The sequence below is a fragment of the Maniola hyperantus genome, chromosome 19 (assembly GCF_902806685.2).
Source record: "Maniola hyperantus chromosome 19, iAphHyp1.2, whole genome shotgun sequence".
In the NCBI taxonomy this organism is placed as follows: domain Eukaryota; kingdom Metazoa; phylum Arthropoda; class Insecta; order Lepidoptera; family Nymphalidae; genus Maniola; species Maniola hyperantus.
In genome coordinates, this window is record NC_048554.1 from 7034979 (window position 1) to 7057044 (window position 22066).

Sequence of the window (22066 nt, forward strand, 5' to 3'; positions counted from 1 at the left end):
CACGTGGGCCGAGCAGTTCGGACGTGCATCCAGCGTCACCTTAAGAGGGTCTATCTTCAAGCACAGACCAATAACATATCTTCAAGTGTTCAAACTTCAAGTATATATAATGTACCTACTCTGTGGCTAAGCAAAGCAAGAAGCAAGTTCAAAATCGTAGATAGATTCAATCATAGGTAGATGTAAGTACTGTATAACCGCGTATGAGATAGCGATAGCATAGTAGTCAATATTTGTATTAACCGATCAACAATATTTGTATTAAACGTTTTTTATGTGAAAACAAGTAAATAACTCATGAGAAATACAATTACGCCACGAATTCTCATGCTCGAACCACACTTCGTTATGTGTTATTTGTTATGCGGTGACGCTGTATTCGTCCAAATATTTGTTATGTGAGCGAACAACAAACATGTTATCCACACTTGGTGCTGATGTGCCAAATATATGTATTATGTGGCGAACCATGAAGGACTGAAAACTTGAGATGCACCTGCACCTGATACTTCTTAAGCTTAGATTTATATCGTCTGAACGTTTGCTTTCTCATTCACACTAAAAAGAGAGCAGAGATAAAGTTACTATTGTGATAAACAGAGACGCAGCTAACCTATTTTTGTCCCTTACCGTGTAACTGATTTTTTTCAAGGAATACAACTTTAGTTGCAAAACAAACATTGAGAATTCGTGGCATCATTGTATTTCTCATTAGTTATTACGTTACTTGTCTTCACATAAAAAAACGTTTAATACAATTATTAATGTTGTTGATCGGTTAATACAAATATTGACTACTAAACAATGGTAATTGTCGTGTTATTCATCGTTACGTCGGGCTATCGCTATCTCAGTCGCGGTTATACAGTACTTTAGCCTAGCTTTTTTCAGCTGCTTGTTTGGTTATATTGGCAGTATTGTCTTCCTTGCAGTGTTGGTGTTGAAGCATCCAATCCAGGGAATCCAGTGCCACCAGGCATAGGTAGGTACATTTTCGGTTTTGTAATGAAAGTTCGGTCTCTAAACGTAGCGTAGATAGAGTAATAAAGGTAGATGCAGGAACGTTTGCTTTCTCATTCGCACTAAAAAAAGAGCACAGATAAAGTTACAAATGTGATAAACAGAGACGCAGCTAAACTAGTTTTTGTCACTTATCGTGTAACTGGTTTTTTTAAAGAATACATACAAGAAGTTGCAAAACAAACTTTGAGAATTCGTGGCGTAATTGTATTTCTCATGAGTTATTTACCTACTTGTTTTCACATAAAAAACGTTTAATACAAATATTGTTAATCGGTTAATACAAATATTGACTACTAAACAATGGTAATAAATTGTCGTGTTATTCATCGTTACGTCGTGCTATCGCTATCTCATATGTGGTTACACAGTACTTACATCTACCTATTATTCTATCTACGAAACGTAGTGATTATATACTCTTTGGATCCTTACTGGGTCTGTCTGTGAGAGGCATAGAGGTGAGAGGTCTGTGATTTGTCGCACAACAAAGAGTATATAATCACATAATCACCACAGACCAATAACATATAGAATCACTACCTAGGTACCTACGTTTTCGCCGCAGTTTTCGCACAACAAGTAAATAAGCATAAAATAAGTCTATTTGTGTTTGTGGAAATTTTAAATAAATAATTAATAATATTGAATCAGTTTATCTGTACACCCACGTTAAGTTTTTGGATTCATTGTCCTTTATTTCCTTTAGTGGAGATTATTTGCCGTTTATTATGATTTAAGTCTTACAGCCGTGAATAAAGCTCTGTTGTACATTGTGGTGATTATCGAGAATTTAATGTAATAATGATTAACAGTGTGTTCAAACTGTGCGCTCTGTCGCTTATAGTGAATATAGATGAAACGTTATCTCTATACAATAAACCTTGGAATGAAAAGTATGAAAATAACAAGTGTCCCAAACTTTATCCCAAAAATTTCGACAACCATATGCCAGTAGGTAAGTATTCATTTATGTTGTGGATATTTGACTCCTTTATATAAACTGTTATGATAGGGGTACAACTGTACTAATATACACAGGTCAATAAAATATTTGTTCTATAATATTAAAATTGATTCAGTTCTATGCCCCAGGATAATTGAAACAATTTAGTGATTTTCATCTCACACTTGCTTTTGTACTATTTACTATATACCTACATAGCTTTAAACTAGTGGTTCGCCCTGGACCTCACATTCTGTGTGCGAGTTCTAAGTTCAGATCTACCATAGACAGGTAATTTATTTTGACCCCTGACTAAAATGATGTAAAATAATGTATACCGAACTTTCGACGGAGATAGCAAATTTGTAGAGCACTGTCTCTGTCGTTGAGACTGACAAAACGTCGTATATAATGAGTGATAGGAGTGAGCGGAAATTTCATTCTAAAGGCTGATGTACATCACTTTCGGCTGCGTACTGTAGGTAGAAATACTAGAAACCTGATTGTTTTTGTTTTCAATAACGAGTTTTAACGAGTATTTAAAAAAATTGCCGAGTATGCTGATTACCGACAGTAATAAACGAGGCCCAACGGCCTATCTCTACTATGTACCCATATGGAGGAAGACATGGCCATTAAGTCTTCAAAATTTAAGTATTTACATTTTATATGAACCAGGGATGAGTAAAATTACAGTAGTTATATAAATATCTCTTAAGGATTTTTTTTAATGTCTATCCAGGTAATTTAACAGCGGGTAACTATACAGAGAAGACAGACCTTAAAGGCTTAAGACAATGTGTGATGGCCTGCTGCTTGGCCGAAGCTTGCAACATTGTGTTCATCGTAGAGTCTAGATGCTTCCACGTTGAGTGTGTGAGTGATGAGCTGTGTCTCCCATTGCCAAGAGTAGGGGGCAGGAAATGGGATACCCATGTGTCTATGATACTTGTTAAGCCGGTCTTGTCAAATGGTGAGTTTCATTATTATTGTTGTATTTTGTTTACTTCTCCATTATGTTAAGAAAACAAAAATCAAGTAGAACAAAGAAATAGAGTACCTAAACTATAATGCTGTAATTTTTGTTTGAGTACAAAATTTTATCATAATTTGTATTGTAAACCTATGCTACCACGCATGCTAACAATATTTTAACCAATTATTGCTATTTATATGGATATTTTTGGAAATCCAATTAAAATTTTAAACTGCATAGTTTAACATGTTACCTAAGTATTGCATTCTGGTTCAAAAATTTTTTTATGGTACCTAATTAAAAAAAATTGATGTATAACGGTGCATCCACACCACAGTTAACATTTGTGGAGCAACGTTTCCAAATGTTACTTAGCAACATCAGGCAACAAAAAGTTATTTATTGTTAATATATGTTGCCACAAAAGTTACAGATTGTTACCTAATGTTACCATGTTGCACAATGTTGCTCCACAAAAGATAACTGCTGTGTGGATGCACCGTAAGGCTGAGTTGAGATAGTTATCAAAAAGATCACTCCAGTTGGCTGGCTGTTTGCCCTGGCCCTACCGCACTACTGCATATAGTTTAAAATAAAGCTTTTTAGACATTCCACTTAATTGTAGTAACTTTAAATCTGCTCTGTGTACAATTTCATATTATGTAGATGATTTAAGATAAATAACTTTTTATGTATAAAACAAATTGATATATTTTTTGCAGAAAACTGGTCAGACATCTTAGATCAGTCAAACTTTAGAGAAGTCAATAATAACTATTCACCAGAAGAAGAGCCAATTTATTCATATTCCAATCGTCGTAATGATATCCCTGATGATGAAGATACAAATTTTTTGACTCATTTTATCAACAACTTACCCAATATGGAAGAGGAGGAGCAGCAGAACTTTGACAAATATACTGACAGCACAGACAATGAAATGATGTTGACTTCTAGGTTTTTAGAAAAAATAGCTTGTGAAGTGGGAGCTGACGACTGCCCATACAATGCTGAGTGTATACCGTTAGGTCTTAAAACGCGCAATGGTATTTGCAAGTGCATCCTGGGAACAGTAGACAATACTCAAGGAGCCTGTGTTCCACCACACAGGCCATTTTCAGGCCACAAAGGACCTACAGAGCCTATTGAATCAATGAAGAAAAGTGAGGCTTTAATATCTGACATGAAATCTGATGATCTAAAGATGGACAAACCGACACCTCATCAGAATTTAACTGTATCTATATTATCTAAACAAGTAAGTAAAAGTTCTTAAGACAGGCATTTTATTTTTCAAATGAACTGCATTTACTGTCATAGTTTTTAAGTGAATGAAATCCATATAAACTTCCATACATATTATAAAAAGTGTGTCTCTGTGTCTGCTACCTTTGTACGGCCCATCCATTTTGATACCATAACCGATTTTGATGTTTGGTGCAGAGATAGCTTGCATTCCGGGGATGGACAAAGGCTTCTTTTGCCCCAGAAAATCAAAGAGTTCTTACATGATTTTTCTGAAACCTAAATGGACGAAGTAACGTGCGTCATCTATTTGATACAGAGATAGCTTGCATGATTTTTTACTTTATTTCAGACACTAGCTGACGCCCGCGACTTCTTCCGCGTGGATATAGGTTTTTAACAATCCCGTGGGAACTCTTTGGTTTTGCGGGATAAAAAGCCTATGTCACTCTCCAGGTCTTTGACTATACCCATGCAAAAATCAGGTCAATCCGTTGCTCCGTTCCGACGTGATTGAATGACAAACCAACAAACAAACACACACACTTTCGCATTTATAATAAGGGTACTGTATTATACATTAAAAAGTGTAATATACAGGGTGTCCCAAGAAGTAGTGTCAAGCGGTTGTCCAGAGGTAGAACAACACTAGGGCTACCTAAATCACCCCCATGTATGTTCCGCGATTTTTAGTAGTTTAGGAGATGGGACACTTGGGACACCCTGTATAATAACTGTTTTCAATTTACAGGTACAACTTCCAGAAAACGAAGTTACTTTAGCTGCATATACTATTCCTGATGAGAAATCAACTATGAGTCACTACAACTATATATGGACGCTTGTTGACCAACCCAAAGGGGGATTTACAGGTTTTAACAATTTTATTTTTTAATTTAAATTGTTTTTTTAAATTCGTAAATGCATAAGTGTGTCTGTCTCTCTACAAGCTTTTCTCGTCCCATCCATGTTTTGACTTTCGGTTCACAAAAAGCTTGCATCCCGTGAAAAACATAGGCTTCCCTTTTATGGTAGAAAATAAAAGAGTTGCCACGGAATTTTTAAAACACAAATCTACGTGAAGTCGCGAGTATCATCTATTTATAACATGACCTAAGAAGTTCATTTTTGCACGGCGTAAAAATGGTTTTGATCACGCTATTCTTTCTTTCTTCTCACTGGGCTGGTGTCCGTCTGTTGTGCGTGCATTGCCCCTCGTCGAAGTCTTCTCTCCAGCGGCCAGCCATCCAAGCTCGCTCCAGAAACCGAGTAGACTGCCCAGGTTGCCAAGGGCTTCATGGATTGAGGTTGAGAATCTCAAAAATCGCGCGCGTTGTTCTGCCACGCTCGTGCACTCTGGCAGCAAGTGCGTCACGCTATTATTAGTGCTATAAATATTTTCAGGCAACATGATCCAAAACGACGGAACAGTAACCTTGAAAGATCTCACGGAAGGTCAATACAGGTTTAAAGTGACAGTGAACAGTACAAACTATTACGGCGAGGGTTTCGCGAACGTGACAGTGCTGCCCCCCAAGCGCGTCAACACGCCGCCATTGGTGGTTATCACTCCACAGTCGCAAACTGTGAAGTTGCCCAACTCTGGAGCTGTTTTGGACGGCAGTGCCAGCAAGGTAAACTATATTTTGAAGTGAAAACTTCTTTAATACTTGTGATTTAAAACTAAGATAAACCCTACAATTATCCTACTCCTGATACTCTTACCAGACAGACAAACTATATCTCAAATTATTGATGCCTGCGACTTCGTCCACGTGGATTTCGGTTTTTTAAAATCCCGTGGGAACTCTTTGATTTTTTGAGATAAAATGTCACTCTCCAGGTCTTTATCTATACGGTATACCCATGCAAAAAATCACGTCGATCCGTTGCACCGTTGCGACGTGATTGAAGGACAAACCAACAAACGAACACACTTTCGCATTTATAATAAGGGTATTGATGGATTAGATTACAATATCCCAAATTATAATTTTTTTCAGTTATTACCGTTTATTCAATTTCTTTTTGGTTCTAATTAAGGATGACGACGCTATAATATCCTGGCATTGGGAACTAACAGCTGGACCTATCGGCTACCAGCCGCCCTTGCAAGACGGCTCCACTTTAGTTTTGAACGACCTCAAGCAGCCGGGCAACTACACCTTCAAACTGACAGTTGAGGACTCTGACCATGTGAAAAACTCCACCTCCGCCAATATAACTGTGTTGAACCACACAGACTATCCGCCTGAAGCCAATGCAGGTAACTATTTTCAAGTTAACTAAGAATACACAAGCACAAAATTCGTTTAAAAATAGCGAGCAAACGAGCATACGAACGCATTGGCGGTTCCTCTGGCACTGCAAATGTTCATTGGCGGCGGTAATCATCAGGTGACCCGCCTGCTCATTTGCTCGATATTCATCTTTTAAAAAATCCGCAAAAAAACGTGATTTTTCAGCAATGGAAATGTCGTCATCCATATCTCTTTAGCGAATTTCCAATACTGAGAAATTCGTTCCTAACAATTTATGTCGTAATAAGCGGCAGCTGAAATACTTCTTTTATTTGTTTTTTCGCAAATGTACTCTTAATTCGGTCGGCGCTTATATGAAAATTAAACATGAATAATTTCTGTATCTCTTATATAGGTCAAGATGTAATAATATATTTGCCAAACAATAACTTAACCCTGAACGGGAGTTTGTCAACGGATGACCATGAAATTACCTCATGGGAGTGGACTAAATCTACGGAGGACGAGAACAAAGCTGTGGACATGCAAAACACACATTCTCCATACTTGCAGGTAACTTTTCCTCATTTCGTTTGTGTTCTTATCACAAATGTACACTTTTTAAATACTCTTCCAAACTCCAAAGTCTTCGAACAGTGCGCGTTGTTAATGATGGCATATGAATCCGAGACATGGTCGCTATGGGCCTCATAAGAAAGGTCGGAGTTTCTTTGTGTGATCAAATAGGAAATGAAATAACCAGTGAAGTAATTTTTTGGCGGTTTTAACATTTTGAAGCCATTCGCTAGAGAATCGAGAGACGTCATTTCAGCCAGTCAGAGACAATAGAAAACGTCCAACAGAAACTCCAAAAAAAACAAAAAAAATTGAAAACTAAAACCCGACTACGATCGTCTTCATAAACACTGAAATATAGTAAAATTGGATTTCTGTCGCTTTGTATATTTTATTAATATACTATTTTATATTTATGAACTCAGTATTTTTCCTCTTTCATTTGACACCCCACTCGATAAAATAGCAAAAAAAAATTAAAGATCCCCACTGTTTTGGATGTAACATCTGTCGAATCGATTTCATCCATATAAAATGTAAACTATGTCACCCGGACCTTAACAACAATTCAATTGACACTTCATTCATCGATATCGGTCCAGTAGTTTAGCCGCTACCGTGGAACACACATAGATACAAACATACATACATACTACATACATACACACATACATACATAGTACATACATACATTCCTTCCAAGCAAGTTTTGTCCCTGTAAAGCGACTAATTTTGGCTTACTTGGTGTTAAAACTTAAATACCGACTTGTTCTAGTTATCTAACCTATCGGAGGGCGTGTACACGTTCGTGCTGAAGGTGACGGACTCGTCGGGGCAGACGTCGAGCGCGGACGTGCACGTGTTCGTCAAGCCGCCCACCAACACGCCGCCCGTCGCCGACGCAGGGCCTGATGCGGTAACACAAACTACACTTCTTACTTACTATGAAAGGGCGTGTTCACTTTCGTGCTGAAGGTGCTGTCAGTCCGGACGCGGTAACACAACTATACGCTTCTTACTTACTATCGACAAGCGAGTTCACGTTCGGGTTAAAGGTTGCACCGCGGTAACTTAAACTACACTTCTTACTTACTATCGGAAGACGTGTTCAAGTTCGTGTTGAAGGTGACGCCGCCGGCCCAGACGCGGTATCACAATCAACTTTTCTTACTTACTATCGGAAGACGTGTTCAAGTTCGTGTTGAAGGTGACTCCGCCGGCCCAGACGCGGTATCACAATCAACTTTTCTTACTTACTATCGGAAGACGTGTTCAAGTTCGTGTTGAAGGTGACGCCGCCGGCCCAGACGCGGTATCACAATCAACTTTTCTTACTTACTATCGGAAGACGTGTTCAAGTTCGTGTTGAAGGTGACGCCGCCGGCCCAGACGCGGTATCACAATCAACTCTTCTTACTTACTATCGGAAGGCGTGTTCACGTTCGTGTTGAAGGTGACGCCGCCGGCCCAGACGCGGTATCACAATCAACTTTTCTTACTTACTATCGGAAGACGTGTTCAAGTTCGTGTTGAAGGTGACGCCGCCGGCCCAGACGCGGTATCACAATCAACTTTTCTTACTTACTATCGGAAGACGTGTTCAAGTTCGTGTTGAAGGTGACGCCGCCGGCCCAGACGCGGTATCACAATCAACTTTTCTTACTTACTATCGGAAGACGTGTTCAAGTTCGCGTTGAAGGTGATGCCGCCGGCCCAGACGCGGTATCACAATCAACTTTTCTTACTTACTATCGGAAGACGTGTTCAAGTTCGTGTTGAAGGTGACGCCGCCGGCCCAGACGCGGTATCACAATCAACTTTTCTTACTTACTATCGGAAGGCGTGTTCACGTTCGTGTTGAAGGTGACGCCGCCGGCCCAGACGCGGTATCACAATCAACTTTTCTTACTTACTATCGGAAGACGTGTTCAAGTTCGTGTTGAAGGTGATGCCGCCGGCCCAGACGCGGTATCACAATCAACTTTTCTTACTTACTATCGGAAGACGTGTTCAAGTTCGTGTTGAAGGTGACGCCGCCGGCCCAGACGCGGTATCACAATCAACTTTTCTTACTTACTATCGGAAGACGTGTTCAAGTTCGCGTTGAAGGTGATGCCGCCGGCCCAGACGCGGTATCACAATCAACTTTTCTTACTTACTATCGGAAGACGTGTTCAAGTTCGTGTTGAAGGTGACGCCGCCGGCCCAGACGCGGTATCACAATCAACTTTTCTTACTTACTATCGGAAGGCGTGTTCACGTTCGTGTTGAAGGTGACGCCGCCGGCCCAGACGCGGTATCACAATCAAATTTTCTTACTTACTATCGGAAGGCGTGTTCACGTTCGTGTTAAAGGTTACACCATGGTAACACAAACTACATAATTACTAACTGATAGCTCAGTTAGTAATTTTTAACAGCATGAATTAAGTGATTGGTGCTGCGGTAACTTGTAATGGGTGTAAATTCTCATTTTTCATTATTGTAAGATAATTTATGATGCTAACACCAATAAATTATACTCTTCACGTAATATTATCAAAACTATCTTCCATCAAACTGTCTAATAAATTATTTATTATTGTAGAGTTACTATTGCATGTAAAAAACATGTTTTCAACTACCGACTTATAACCTTGTAATGCTAACATGCATGTCCTAATAATATCCGCTAATTTCGCTCACAAAAATGTAAATAAATATAAGTAAAGTTAGGCGAAAAAGCAAAACCGCGCCTTTTAAGCGTTTGAATAGTATTATATAAAATACATATTTCCATATCTACCTACTTATATTAATCCATCATAATATGTACGTTCCCTAGTATGAGTTTTCACATCTCAAAAATCAACAGTTTTCATAATTTTTTGCACATCACTGATGCTATGCCGTCAATGTAAAATGATACATAAGAACCTTGTTTGAAGCCTATTTTGTACTCTGGTTATACTGATTGAAATATCACATAATTATTCTTTTTTCATTCGATTACAAAATAAGCTGTATTGAGTATTTGAGAAATTATTTGCTAGGGACTTTGGCTGTAGAGAAACTATAGTACGCGGCAGGTCGAAACGTCGATCGGGGTGGAGACGCCCCACATACCTGCACAGTCCCCGCGCTAACCCGGTGCGGGATTGCGCGGCGGGATTGTGACTGCGGTGCGTCCTCCCACCTCATACCCCGACCTGTCTACTGTAGGCATTGAAAACTATGAAAACACTTACTAGGAGCACTGACATATCAAGAGCATGCAGGTAACGTCACGGGTGTGTGTGTATATTTGCAGTTCATATCCCTCCCTCAAACTTGGATCACCCTGAACGGCTCGGCGTCGCATGACGACCACAGGATCGTGGCGTACACGTGGCGCTGTCTCTCGGGGCCCACTAACTCTAACATAGTGAACTTTAACGAGTCGACGGCGAACGCGACCGCACTCACTAAAGGCCAATACGTGTTCTCGCTCACGGTGCTGGACGATAATGGGAACACCGCCTCAGATAATGTTACCATCACTGTTACACAGAGTAAGTGTACATAAAAGCTTTCGGCACAGTTCAAACAGAGGTGGCGAGTGTTGAAAACGTGGTTCTGACACGTGTATGTTGGTACCACCCACTTATCTCTTCAGGTGGGCAGAATTAGAACTATAGAGCCGCGTCAGCCGCGCCTCCATCTCAAAATCCAAATGGAAGATCGTGGTCATCAGCTAGTATTGCAATATAATTAAGCTATATTGAATCTTCGCTATGTTGAAAGCATTTTAATTCCATTTTTTCTTGGTGAATCTCTTAAAGATAGCAATACCAAATTCTCCACCAACGACGCTGTCATCTGAACAGATAAGTTAGTGGCACTCTAATACCTACATTGACACTTGGCAGCCTATAACATAAACGCCAACTAACGATAGATCTATAGAATTACGAGATGTCCCATTCCTGGCGTTTCGCCTCTCGTCACTTGTGTATAAACTGTGTTAAAGGTTAACTGCACATTGGCTTTTTTTAATTCAGATACAAGTTTGCCCTTGACTGCAATCTCACCTGGTGATAAGTGAGGATGCAGTCTAAGATGGAAGCGGGCTAACCTGGAGTATGGCAGTTTTTAATAATCCCATGCCCTTTTGGTTGCTACACGGCATCGTACCGGAACGCTAAATCGCTTGGCGACACGGCTTTGCCGGTAGGGTGGTTACTAGCCACGGCCGAAGCCTCCCACCAGGCAAATGCGAATTTTAATCGTATGAATATTGGTCGTACGAATTGAGTGCATAGTGAATGGTTTTTAAAAACATAAATTCAAGCGGACGACACGCGGGCATCATCTCTTTACATTTAAACTTTATAAACTTGACAATGTGGCTGATTCCATTGTACACAATCTCTAAACTAAACTAAAATGTCACGCCTAAATCTATTGCTATCCCCTTCATAATGTTGCTTGCGGAAAAGGATGGCACTAGATTTAGACCTGCTAATTTAGTTTAGTTTAGAGATTGTGTACAAGAGAATCGGCCCCATTATTTACATTATAAACTTAGCTACTTGTACAAATTGATTAACTGTTAAGTGTGTTTATACTTTTTGGGTCCTCCTTTCGTGTTAAATATTACTTTTGTACTAATTTATATGTTACATCATACATGTAAATCATAATCATGCAAATTTTTATATTTAACCTGTAAACATATGTAAATATAGCAGTGAGGTCGGAAAAATTCTCACACACATTCATGTAGAGGTTTTTATTGTGTGATTTGGAGGTGTTTTATGGGATATGCATGTTTTGTGACTGCACTGCATCAGAATGAGTAGAGTTGAGCCTGAATCGGTGGTGAAAATGAAAATGAAAAAATCTTTATTTTCTCTCGGTACGTCAAATATTAGGCTATGGGTGACGTAAATCGAGGAAAAATTCCCTAACTGTCGTGAACTATGACTGCATGCACTGACGCCGTCAGTCATGGGTCAGTGTAGCTGCGCTGGAATGGCACTACTCCACAGTACATTAATCTGGCGCTCTATCGCGGCGCCACTGGCGTCACATAAGCGCGACTTGAAAGTTCACCTTTAAGCAAAATCGGTTAAGGGTGAGGGTTGCCACGCGTTAAAGTTTATAAAATTAAATATTGAAACCGATTTACATATCGACCCTACTACGGGGGTGTAGGTTTTATTATTTTTAAATGAAATCAATTTTTTTTATGTAGAACAACTTAGTACGCGACAAATCGAAATGGCAAACGGAGAAGGAACGCTCCGCACAGCCCCCGCGCTAACCAGACTTAACTTCGGGGCGTCCTGCCGCCTCATAAGTCATACCCCGATTGCCATCTCGAGCTGTCGCGAACTATAGTGTCTCTTGTGCTAGGTCTGTTCGGAATGAAAATTCGACTTAGAAGAGCCGGCAATAAACTGAGCAGTTGCTCTTTTCAAATCGTAAAGTTACATTTACAATATGTAACAAAACAACTAACCATCCTGTGAGCAACTGAAAGCTCCACCGGCTTCCACACAACTTTGTCTATAAATAGCCTCGACTTAATAAGTGTACTTTTGCGATGTTTAAATTTCTGTTAAGGCAAATCTTAAAATTCTTTTGGAACCATATTACTTATAAAAGCAAATCCTTAGCCCCACAAAGGATTTCTGTACTTTACGCAGACGCCATAGTGGCGTTACCAGTAAAGCTCTCTAATTAAGACTTGTTCATATAAAAAGATTTTCTAATTAACAGACAAAAACAGCCCGCCAAAAGCCGACGGAGGCGGTGATCAAATACTGAACCTGCCGTTGCCAGTTCTCATCTTGAACGGGTCGAAGTCGTCTGACGATTTCCGCATCGTGTCGTGGAAATGGACGCGCTCGGGCTCGGGCTTGGCCGCGGGAACCGTTATATTGCACTCGGATACACATCCCGTCCTCATGGTAATAATTTGTTTTTCTTTATTCACTTTTGCTGGTACATTCTCATCATCATCATAATCTTCTAAATCTTTCAGTGAGGTTTTAGTATATAATACACTTTAGGTATCATTCTTATGTACTTATACGAATGTACACTTATGCCACTAATATTTTTGATATTGTAGGCACACCGATTTCTCCAAGATTTCTGAACATCGATTTGAATTTTTTTTGTCTTACCATCTAATGCCTTAATCCGGATGCTGCAGGGTTACTGACCGTCTAAGTTACGAGAATTCAGGAACTGAATACCAAGATACTTCATGATTGAACTCCCAAGTCCCAATTCCTCAACCCTGATGATGCAGGGTAAAACACTCCAAACTGCTGATGATGATATTATTTCACCATCAGCAGTTCCTAAAGCCGTGGTTCCTAAAGCTGTATGTGCCGAGCATAGACTTTATTGTCATAATAACCTTTTCATGTTTGATTTTTTTCAGCTAACAAATATAGAAGCGGGTCGTTACGTATTCGAGCTAACAGTAACCGACGACCAGGGCGAGTCCAACCGAGACACGGTCAGCGTTCAAGTTAAGCCTGACCCTTTAGAGATGAAACTCTTGGAGATGACCCTCAACATCCCTATCGCTACTTTCACAAAGAGCCAGTTGGATTCTTTGGTCCAAAAAATTACTTTGCTTCTGAAGGACGGTATGTCGGTGAACGTGACGGAAATAAGAGGGGAAGTTGATACTGGAAATTCGCTTATTATCTTCTTTTTGTCTGAGAAGGTAAATACTCTAGATTTCTCTAGAATTTATTTAATCAATTTATTGTTTTAGGTAATATAATAGTAAGTCTGTGGCCTAGAAGCACAGAGTAGGACCAGAGAGGAAGCTTCATACAAGCGGTTTGCTGTAGGTATACTCACTCATAGCACCCCTCACGCACACATAGCATGTCACGGACGCTACGCCGCCGGTGGGAAAGTCCGGCTCAGTCGTGGGTGGTGGGTGGTGGGTGCCGGGTGGTGGTGTTGTGGCACGGCTGTGGATCGTGCGCGTGTTTTCGAGAGTTTGCATTTTAAATAGCGAAAATTGTATTAAAAAAATTAGACTTAGTGATATTTATAGTCTTGTCTGTCTGTCTGTCAGTCTGTCTGTTATATCTGTCATGTCAATTTGCGGGACTTATATGTATAGTATTTGTTTTCTTTTAATTTTTCACTTGTGTGACAACCAGGCGCGTGCCGAGACCACTAACTGACTGCATTCCCAGCGTAAGCCCATGACCCATCCATCCTATCCTTCTGTCTTCTTTTACATAATATGTAGTCTTGGCGAGTTCTACAAAGCACACAGAAGGCATACTACTCCTAGACGGAATGAACAGACATGTCAGCAATGGCATACACGGTGGCTTTGAAAAAAACCGATTGCTTGAGAGGTCAGACTCGTGCACTGAGGGTTCCGTAATACAGTCGTATTTTTTCGACATTTTGCACATTTTTTTTGTGATGTACCCATAACTTCAAGGTTTTCGTATTTATTCCTTTACTTGTGCTACAAGACCTACCTACCTAACAAATTTCATGATTCTAGGTCAACGGGAACTACCCCTATAGGTTTTCTTGACAAACACGACGGACAGACAGACAGACAACAAAGTGATGCCATAAGGGTTCCTTATTCCTTTTTAAGTACGGTATCCTAAAAATACTTATTATTTATATAGGTACTAAATCAAAACGATATTTCTACAAAACGAAGTTAGCTCTCTATTGTTCACATCGGGTGTTTCGTCAATAATAACTGAAACAAATTGTGTCGTATTGATCTCGAACTCGATTCGAGATTTAATAACATCGGCTACAGAATGAATTATGTCTTTTATGAGTTTTACTAATTTGAGAAATACACAAGTCAGGAGTAGGTTTTGATGAAGTTATGAGCTGTTTTTTCTCTTCAAAAGTGAAAAGCTTTACCTTGTTTTCGGCCAATAATCTTTGCACACACTTTAAATTGTCACAAGGAACAACACTGACTAAATCAACACTAATTTTGTACAAAATTTACGATTATTTTTCAAATTATTAGCCTGACCGCGGACCACCACAAAAACAAACATGAAACAACTAACAAGTAATTATTTACTCGGAGAAATCAACCAATAGCCGCGCACTCTCAAAATTCACGCATGCGCAAATTCTTGCAAGCCTGGCTTTTTTACGGGAACAAAACGCTATACTACTATTTTTAGATATAGCGTAAACAGCAAACATTTCTAATAGGTTAGAAGAGCACAAAAAAACCCAGGAACAAATTCATTCGATTAGAGCGAGATGGAAACTCGCAACTCGCAGGCAGGCTAGCGGCGACGGGCGACGCCGGACCCGGCCGAGCGCTGCGTTCGCCTGCCGGTGGGCGCAATGACCTTCGGCAAATCTGACTAATTCCAAGACGCGCGGAATTCAAACTTCATGGAATATTTATTAATTTTTATAGTGTGATATTATTGATTAGTATGAGTTCCGACTAGCATGCCCGGCTTTCTGGGTTCTATGAAAGAAACGCTACCGGTGACAACCCTATAAATGAACGGTATTAGGAAGCTTCCCCTCTGTAGGGATATCTACTCGTGTGCTAGAAGTGTCATCAAGTCATCTAATCACAACCAATATGCTAATCATTCACACATCACAAACAAAACGCGATTTCACAAAGAAATCCTATATTTTGTAAAAGTTCACGATATATTGCAAATAAAACATCTGACTGACGCCAGAGGTCAACAAACGTTGCGTAAGTAGGCCGCTCGGAGTCAATGCCGCGTCGTATGCATTGACGGCATTGATCCGAGTTTTACGCGCTATACATTGCGGGTTTGAAAGATACTAAAATCACTAAAATTACAAAATGAGGCAAATGGTTAATGGTATTCGATTGTGTTTTGGCAGTATAACAATAACGCTAAGTTTTTTGTTCCTTCAGGGTGTACCAGTGGATGGTATCGAGGCACTAACTCTGGCCCGTGCGGCAGCCATAAGCGCCGGAGCACGGCGCGTGCGCTCGCTGCGCTGTCTGAGCACGTGCTCCGGGCGTGGCGTGTGCGAGCAAGCGACGCGCACGTGCCGCTGCGACGCCTTCTGGATGCAGAGCCTGTTCACGCAGTTCCAGCCTGACGCGCAACCCGACTGCGGTGAGCGATTGTTGAGTGGTTATATTCACTGAGCACGTGCTCGGGCGATAGCCTAGTGACAATCGATGATCGCCTAGAGGCACTAGAGTAAGGATAGTAAGTTATTAGTATTAGCCACAGAGGTTCAACGACGAAGTCGTCTAGACAGAGTAATCGTGCAGTAAAGGAGCGACCCGAGACGGCTTCTGCAATTGCGGAATCTATATTAAAGAATCATTTGTCGTCATTTACCACGAGATCAAAGGCGTCAAACTACTGTGTATCTCCTTATACTGTGCTAATAGTTAGGGACGTTGGAGTAACGTATCCGCACAGATACGGATCGACACTGGCAGACATTCTCGACGAGGTACTGTCAGAACTGCGTGTCCGTACGTGCTGCCAGCGTCTGGCGGTGTCTGCGCAGCTGGTACGAAATACGAATGTGTTCACGTACACCAGCAATATGACAAAATTAATCGGATTAGTCCGAAACTCTACGATTTGAGTTACCGTAGATACAGTGATAAATTACGTAAAGATGACGCAAATAAAAAAATCCAATCGTCTGCATTGCCTTTTGGATTTGCCCGACGGCATCTGTGAGTTTTTGCCATCTGCTGATGTAGATATGATTACCAATGCTTTTGCTGTGTCTGCCACGCTACGTGCTGATAGATATGAATCGATCTGTTTGTCTGCAACAGACTGGTAGACGTGAATTGATCTGTTTGTCTGCAACAGACTGGTAGATGTGAATTGATCTGTTTGCCTGCAACAGACTGGTCAGTGGTGTACGCGAGCGTGTGTGGCGTGGCGGCGCTGGGAGCGCTGTGCGGCGCGGGCTACGGCGCCGCGCGCGTGTTGCGCCGCGCATGCGCGCCGCGCCGTCCGCGCGTTCGCCCCAACTACCGTCTGCTGCCGCTCGCCGACCACGAGGAGAAACCATGTGAGTTGCACGTATAACCCAGCTAACTTAACTTGAAAAGGCTTTGAAGATTTTGGCCCTCGCTGCAACGGAGCAGGATCAGCGTGATTTTTTGCATGGTTATAGTTAAAGACCTGGAGAGTGACATAGTCTACTTTTTATCCCGGAAAATCAAAGAGTTGCCACGGGTTTTTTAAAAACTAAATTCACGCGAACGAAGTTGCGGGCATCAGCTTGTATATAAGTATAAGTGGCACAACCTGTTCTACATGAAATTAATAAATTAATCAATTTCATTTCGTTTTCCAGTCACAAGCAAAGACCTATCCGAAACGGACACCGATTCCGACGTATTGTACGAGACCAAAAACAAAATGACGTCATTTGGCACCCGGGCTATGAACGGGGAGCTGCAAAGCAACGGCTGGAAGAACGGCCACAGCAAGACGTCACGAAAGGTCAGGACGTAGCTCCGACGTGCCGTGGGCCGCCTCCACAAGCTCTCGACTGTACTCGTGTGATAGCACCGGTGTCGTAACTAGGGCCTGCATCGACATCATCTGTAAGGCCTCCTGTAGATGAAGCCGGAGCCGGGCCGGAAGTACCGCATTGGCTCTACTACAGTGCGACAAGGCTCTCTTGGCACTTGAATGACATTGACAGGGGGCGCTGTTGACGGCAACGTTAGTTCCGATTTTCGCCACGCGCCAAAAGACTGTATTTCAAGTTTCAACGTAATAAAATCGTGGCAGCGGTACGGCACCGGACCGGCTCCGGTTTCATCTCAACCTCCGGCTCGTACAGGAAGCCAAAAAGGTCGATATTCTCAGATCATTCTGCAAGTGTTAAGACTAGTATAGTGCGCGCAAAACAAGTAATCCAATATGAACACCATAAGACTGTGCATTGTACAAAAAACAGATCTCAGCTGGACATTATTAAGGCTTTTACATTTCTGTATATCAGCTAAGACTCAGTAATAATCTGAGCAAATTGCAAGCTTTTAGATTTTGAGTTAGCTAATATTGTAAAAGACACTTGTAATCAGCCAGCCAATTGTGTAAGAAAAACGTATTCATCGTTATTGTCAACAAATTCTGCCCTTTGATTGGCTGTGAAAAAATGTAAACAGCTAACCAACCAATCAAAGGGCAGAATTTTTTAACGATTACGATAACGATGAATACGTTTTTCTTACACTATTGGGGGGCAGTTCAGATACGAACATTCAATCAAACTGTCTCTACCTGTTGGAAATCGGACGCATTCCATCAATAATTAATTATTATTTATTATTAGCAATGTACAAACGTTGTGTATTCAGTCCTTTAGTCTATGACCTGCGCTAACTGCCATGTTGCAACTTCAACTACCTACTTGTTCTGCGATCACTAGCAAATAAAAATTGATCTAGTTCAACAATAACTTCTATATTGTATGTAGTACATTCTTTACGTGGCTCTAGATACGACACATTATTATTAAAATATAATATGACATTAAAAACAAATAAATGACGCATAATATTATTATTAGAAAGAGCCTTAAACATTTGGGTCGTATAAAATAAAGTGCTCTATACATCAAAGCCGCCGGCCTGGTGGGCCGTGTTACAAGGCTGCCTATAGCTATGCCTATGCCTACATACAAAAAGAGGAGTGTAATGTTTTCAGGGCATGTATGTATGAATGTGACTTTTTTCCAACATAATTTCCAAATGCCTGAACAGATTTGGATGTATAATCCTTACGTCATCCCATTCATCATTTGCTATAAATTTTTTTTAATTCAATATGGTGTCCTGCCATATTGAATTTAAAAAATAAATCGTGTTTTTTGAAATAATCGGCGCGGGTCCCAAAGTGCTGGAATGGCGACCTCGCACCGCAAGGCGCAGCGTTGGAAGACCCCCCACTAGGTGGACGGACGACATCAGACGACTCGCAGGGAGCCGCTGGATCCAGGCGGCGCAAGACCGTGGCGGGTGGAAGTTCCTACAAGAGACCTATGTCCAGCAGTGGACGTCTATTGGTTGATGATGATGATGATGATGAATCGGCGCGGCGCGGCGGGTTGCGCCCGCGCGTGCTAACCAGCGAAAAGCACATACAGCAGATGTCACGGCTCTCAGCCGCCGGCACAGTTGTTCCAGATTGTAAAGTTCTGAAGGCGCACAGTATACCGGCGGCTTTGGTGTGCAGAGCGCTTTATGTATAATGTAACTAATTGTAATTAACTTAAGAATAACGAAAATATACAATGTAGCTATCATCATAGTAAACCTATATGAAATGTCGTGATTGTAGCAAGGACTCAAGGAGTGAGAACGAAAAGCATCGCTTATTGAATTATTAAAAGCAAATGTATTTACTTGTATATTAAGAATAAAATATTTATAATTGCAAAAAATCAAATTTTACTCGCTCTCACTTCAACTGCCATGTCAAAAGTATGGTTTACCCTTAGATTAAGAACTATATAGTCCGTACAGAATGACTCCTCACGCGCCATTTTAACTCTATGAGACAACTGTCATGTCAAAAGTACGGGTTCACCTTTAAAATAAAGACTAAAATCGTAATTTTTACATGAAATTTGACACCAAAAGTTAAAATGGCGCGTTCGGAGGAATCGTAGAATCTTACTTTTGACATGACAGTTGCACGAAGTGAGTTCTCAAAACGCACTATATTTATCGTACTCAACTGTGGAATCAGGTTGGTTCTTTTATCCTTGAAAAAAGCTACACAAGATTCGCGTAATTTATTGTGGCAAGTACCTACTTAGTAAAAAAACTAGTCAAAAACAAAACATTGCTAAACGTTATTTAACAGCATATAAAGAAAGATAAATGGAGGTGTCGATTCCAGAGTTTTTTTATAGTTTACGTAAAGGTACGATCGAATTTTGAAACATCTTTTAACTATTAATTATGTGAGTACTTACTTACTTTAAAGTTATTTTCGACATTAATTAATAATTGTATTAAACGTTTTTTTATGTGAAAACAAGTAAATAACTAATGAGAAATACAATGACGCCACGAATTCTGTTTGTTTTGCAACTAAAGTTGTAGGTATTTCTTGAAAAAATCGGTTACACGATAAGGGACAAAAAATAGGTTAGCTACGTCTCTGTTTATCACATTAGTAACTTTATCTGTGCTCTCTTTTTAGTGTGAATGAGAAAGCAAACGTTCCATTGTCTAGATTTTTTACTCAGCCTACGTATCTAAAGTATTAAGTTGACAACATTGAATATTTTTTCGGTTCATGTGTTCATAATGTTGCTTGCGGAAGAGGATAGCACTAGATTTAGACCCGTTAATTTAGTATAGTTTAGAAAATTGTATACAAGAGAATCGGCCCCACTGAGTTACTCTATTGTCAAATGCTTTGCTTGTGATCCTTCTGGTGCAGGTATAATGTGGGAACAGCATTAGATATTATAAACCTACCAATATAAACTTTACCACTTATTTTTTATGCCATGTAGGAAGGTAAATTATGATTAAAACGTAAGATTTCCTGAGTTTAAGGTTGTCTGTCCACTGGTGCGGAGCGAAGCGAGTAAGTGATGCAGAGCGGAGTTGCGGACTGCATCTGTCCATAGACGCAAAGCGGAGTTGCGGACTGTATCTGTCCATAGACGCGGAGCTAGGTAGCGGAGCGGAGCGAGAAAGCAATGCGGAGCAAAGTTGCGGACTGTGTTTTGTTTTTCCATACGCAGAGCTAGCCTCGCTCCGCGTTAAAATCTACTTTAACTAACTAGTCCGCAAATCCTTGTTCATTGAAGCGGAGTGGGAGTTTTAGGCAATTCTATTGCTTAATATTTGCACAACGCCCGCTCCTCTCTTCTCCGCACCAGTGGACAGGCATAATTCAAAATCCTTTGATTTTTTATCGTTTTGTATTTTATGTCTTTTTTCTTGTACCTTTATTTGTATTTAAATTTATTATTAATTATCTAGTTAGTGTAAGTGGCACTGCCGTTCTAATAAGATATAAAAAATAAAATAAAATAATAAATAAATAATTGCTATATTATGAAATGTTGACACTTTTCAATTTTCATCATTAACAGTGGTCAAGCGCTTTAAAATATTGAATTGATTAACTATTCACATTGATTAACTATTACACAGTAATTTTTCCTTTATTATTTTTCTTAAACATATGCATACGCACATTTTGCGGGGCCTTTATTTACATTCTTATTTTATAACATAACTATTTACTATTTATTTAAGTGAATATTGATAGACATCGATATATCGATAAGAATTTATATCGAGTTTGATTTTGTATGGATTAGAGAAACCTACATATTATAATTCAGTATTAATTTTATCTCATGATTTGTACATAAAGTATGACACTTTCATAATATAAATGAATGTTTTTTCATGATAACTAAAATATACAGGATGTTATTAGAACGCTAGCAAAAACGAAGACAGGTGATAGTACTGATGATTACTTATAAGATAAACAAAAAATCACAAAAACACCTGTATTATTAAAAGTTCGCAATGCATATTGCAAATAAGACATCTGACGGCTAGAGGTCAACGAACGTTGCGTAGATAGATGCCGCGGGATCAATGTTCAACATATAACTAGTAAGAAAAAATTGGCTATGATTTTTTTCATTTCAATGCATTAATTTTTTTAAGCAATGCATTTTTTTTATTAAGTTGCTGCAAGCATTTAAATATTTAGCTACCAAATTTCAAATTAGATTAGTATAAGTGTTATATTTAGAAGTAGATTAGCATAATTTTATCTTTAAAAAGACATTATATTCTAGTCGTAATAATAGTGATAATATTGTAACAAAATATTCCCGATTTTATATTTTATATATAGTGTGAATTTAAAATTCATCTGAATTCTACATTTTTATTTTTATTGGATTTATGTTTAGTAAAATTTGTAACTATATTATCTATTTTCTTTCCAAATTCCTTTTTAAAAGTTCTGGTAAGTATATTAATTTCATCATAATTTCAAATCCATCTGGGTGAAGTAGTACTATTATTAT

General features: G+C 39.7%; 1 protein-coding gene across 1 annotated transcript; it reads left to right on the forward strand.

Moving 5' to 3' along the window:
- The first annotated feature begins 1594 nt into the window (after nt 1–1594).
- LOC117991023 (dyslexia-associated protein KIAA0319) lies at nt 1595–21966 on the forward strand. Its single transcript, XM_034978547.2, has 14 exons — nt 1595–1978; nt 2709–2939; nt 3665–4200; nt 4939–5059; nt 5592–5821; nt 6231–6453; nt 6843–7000; nt 7779–7919; nt 10293–10533; nt 12746–12936; nt 13419–13709; nt 15909–16116; nt 16877–17044; nt 17333–21966. The coding sequence occupies exons 1-14, from the start codon at nt 1825–1827 to the stop codon at nt 17491–17493; spliced, it is 3054 nt and encodes a 1017-aa protein (XP_034834438.1). The 5' UTR covers nt 1595–1824; the 3' UTR covers nt 17494–21966.
- Nucleotides 21967–22066: the final 100 nt, after the last annotated feature.

Coding starts and splice junctions, on each gene's coding strand:
- LOC117991023 (XM_034978547.2), top strand. CDS start 1,825: ATGATTAACAGTGTGTTCAAACTGTGCGCTCTGTCGCTTATAGTGAAT. Junction 6,454..6,842: donor TCCGCCTGAAGCCAATGCAG/GTAACTATTTTC, acceptor TCTCTTATATAG/GTCAAGATGTAATAATATAT. Junction 7,920..10,292: donor CCGACGCAGGGCCTGATGCG/GTAACACAAACT, acceptor GTATATTTGCAG/TTCATATCCCTCCCTCAAAC.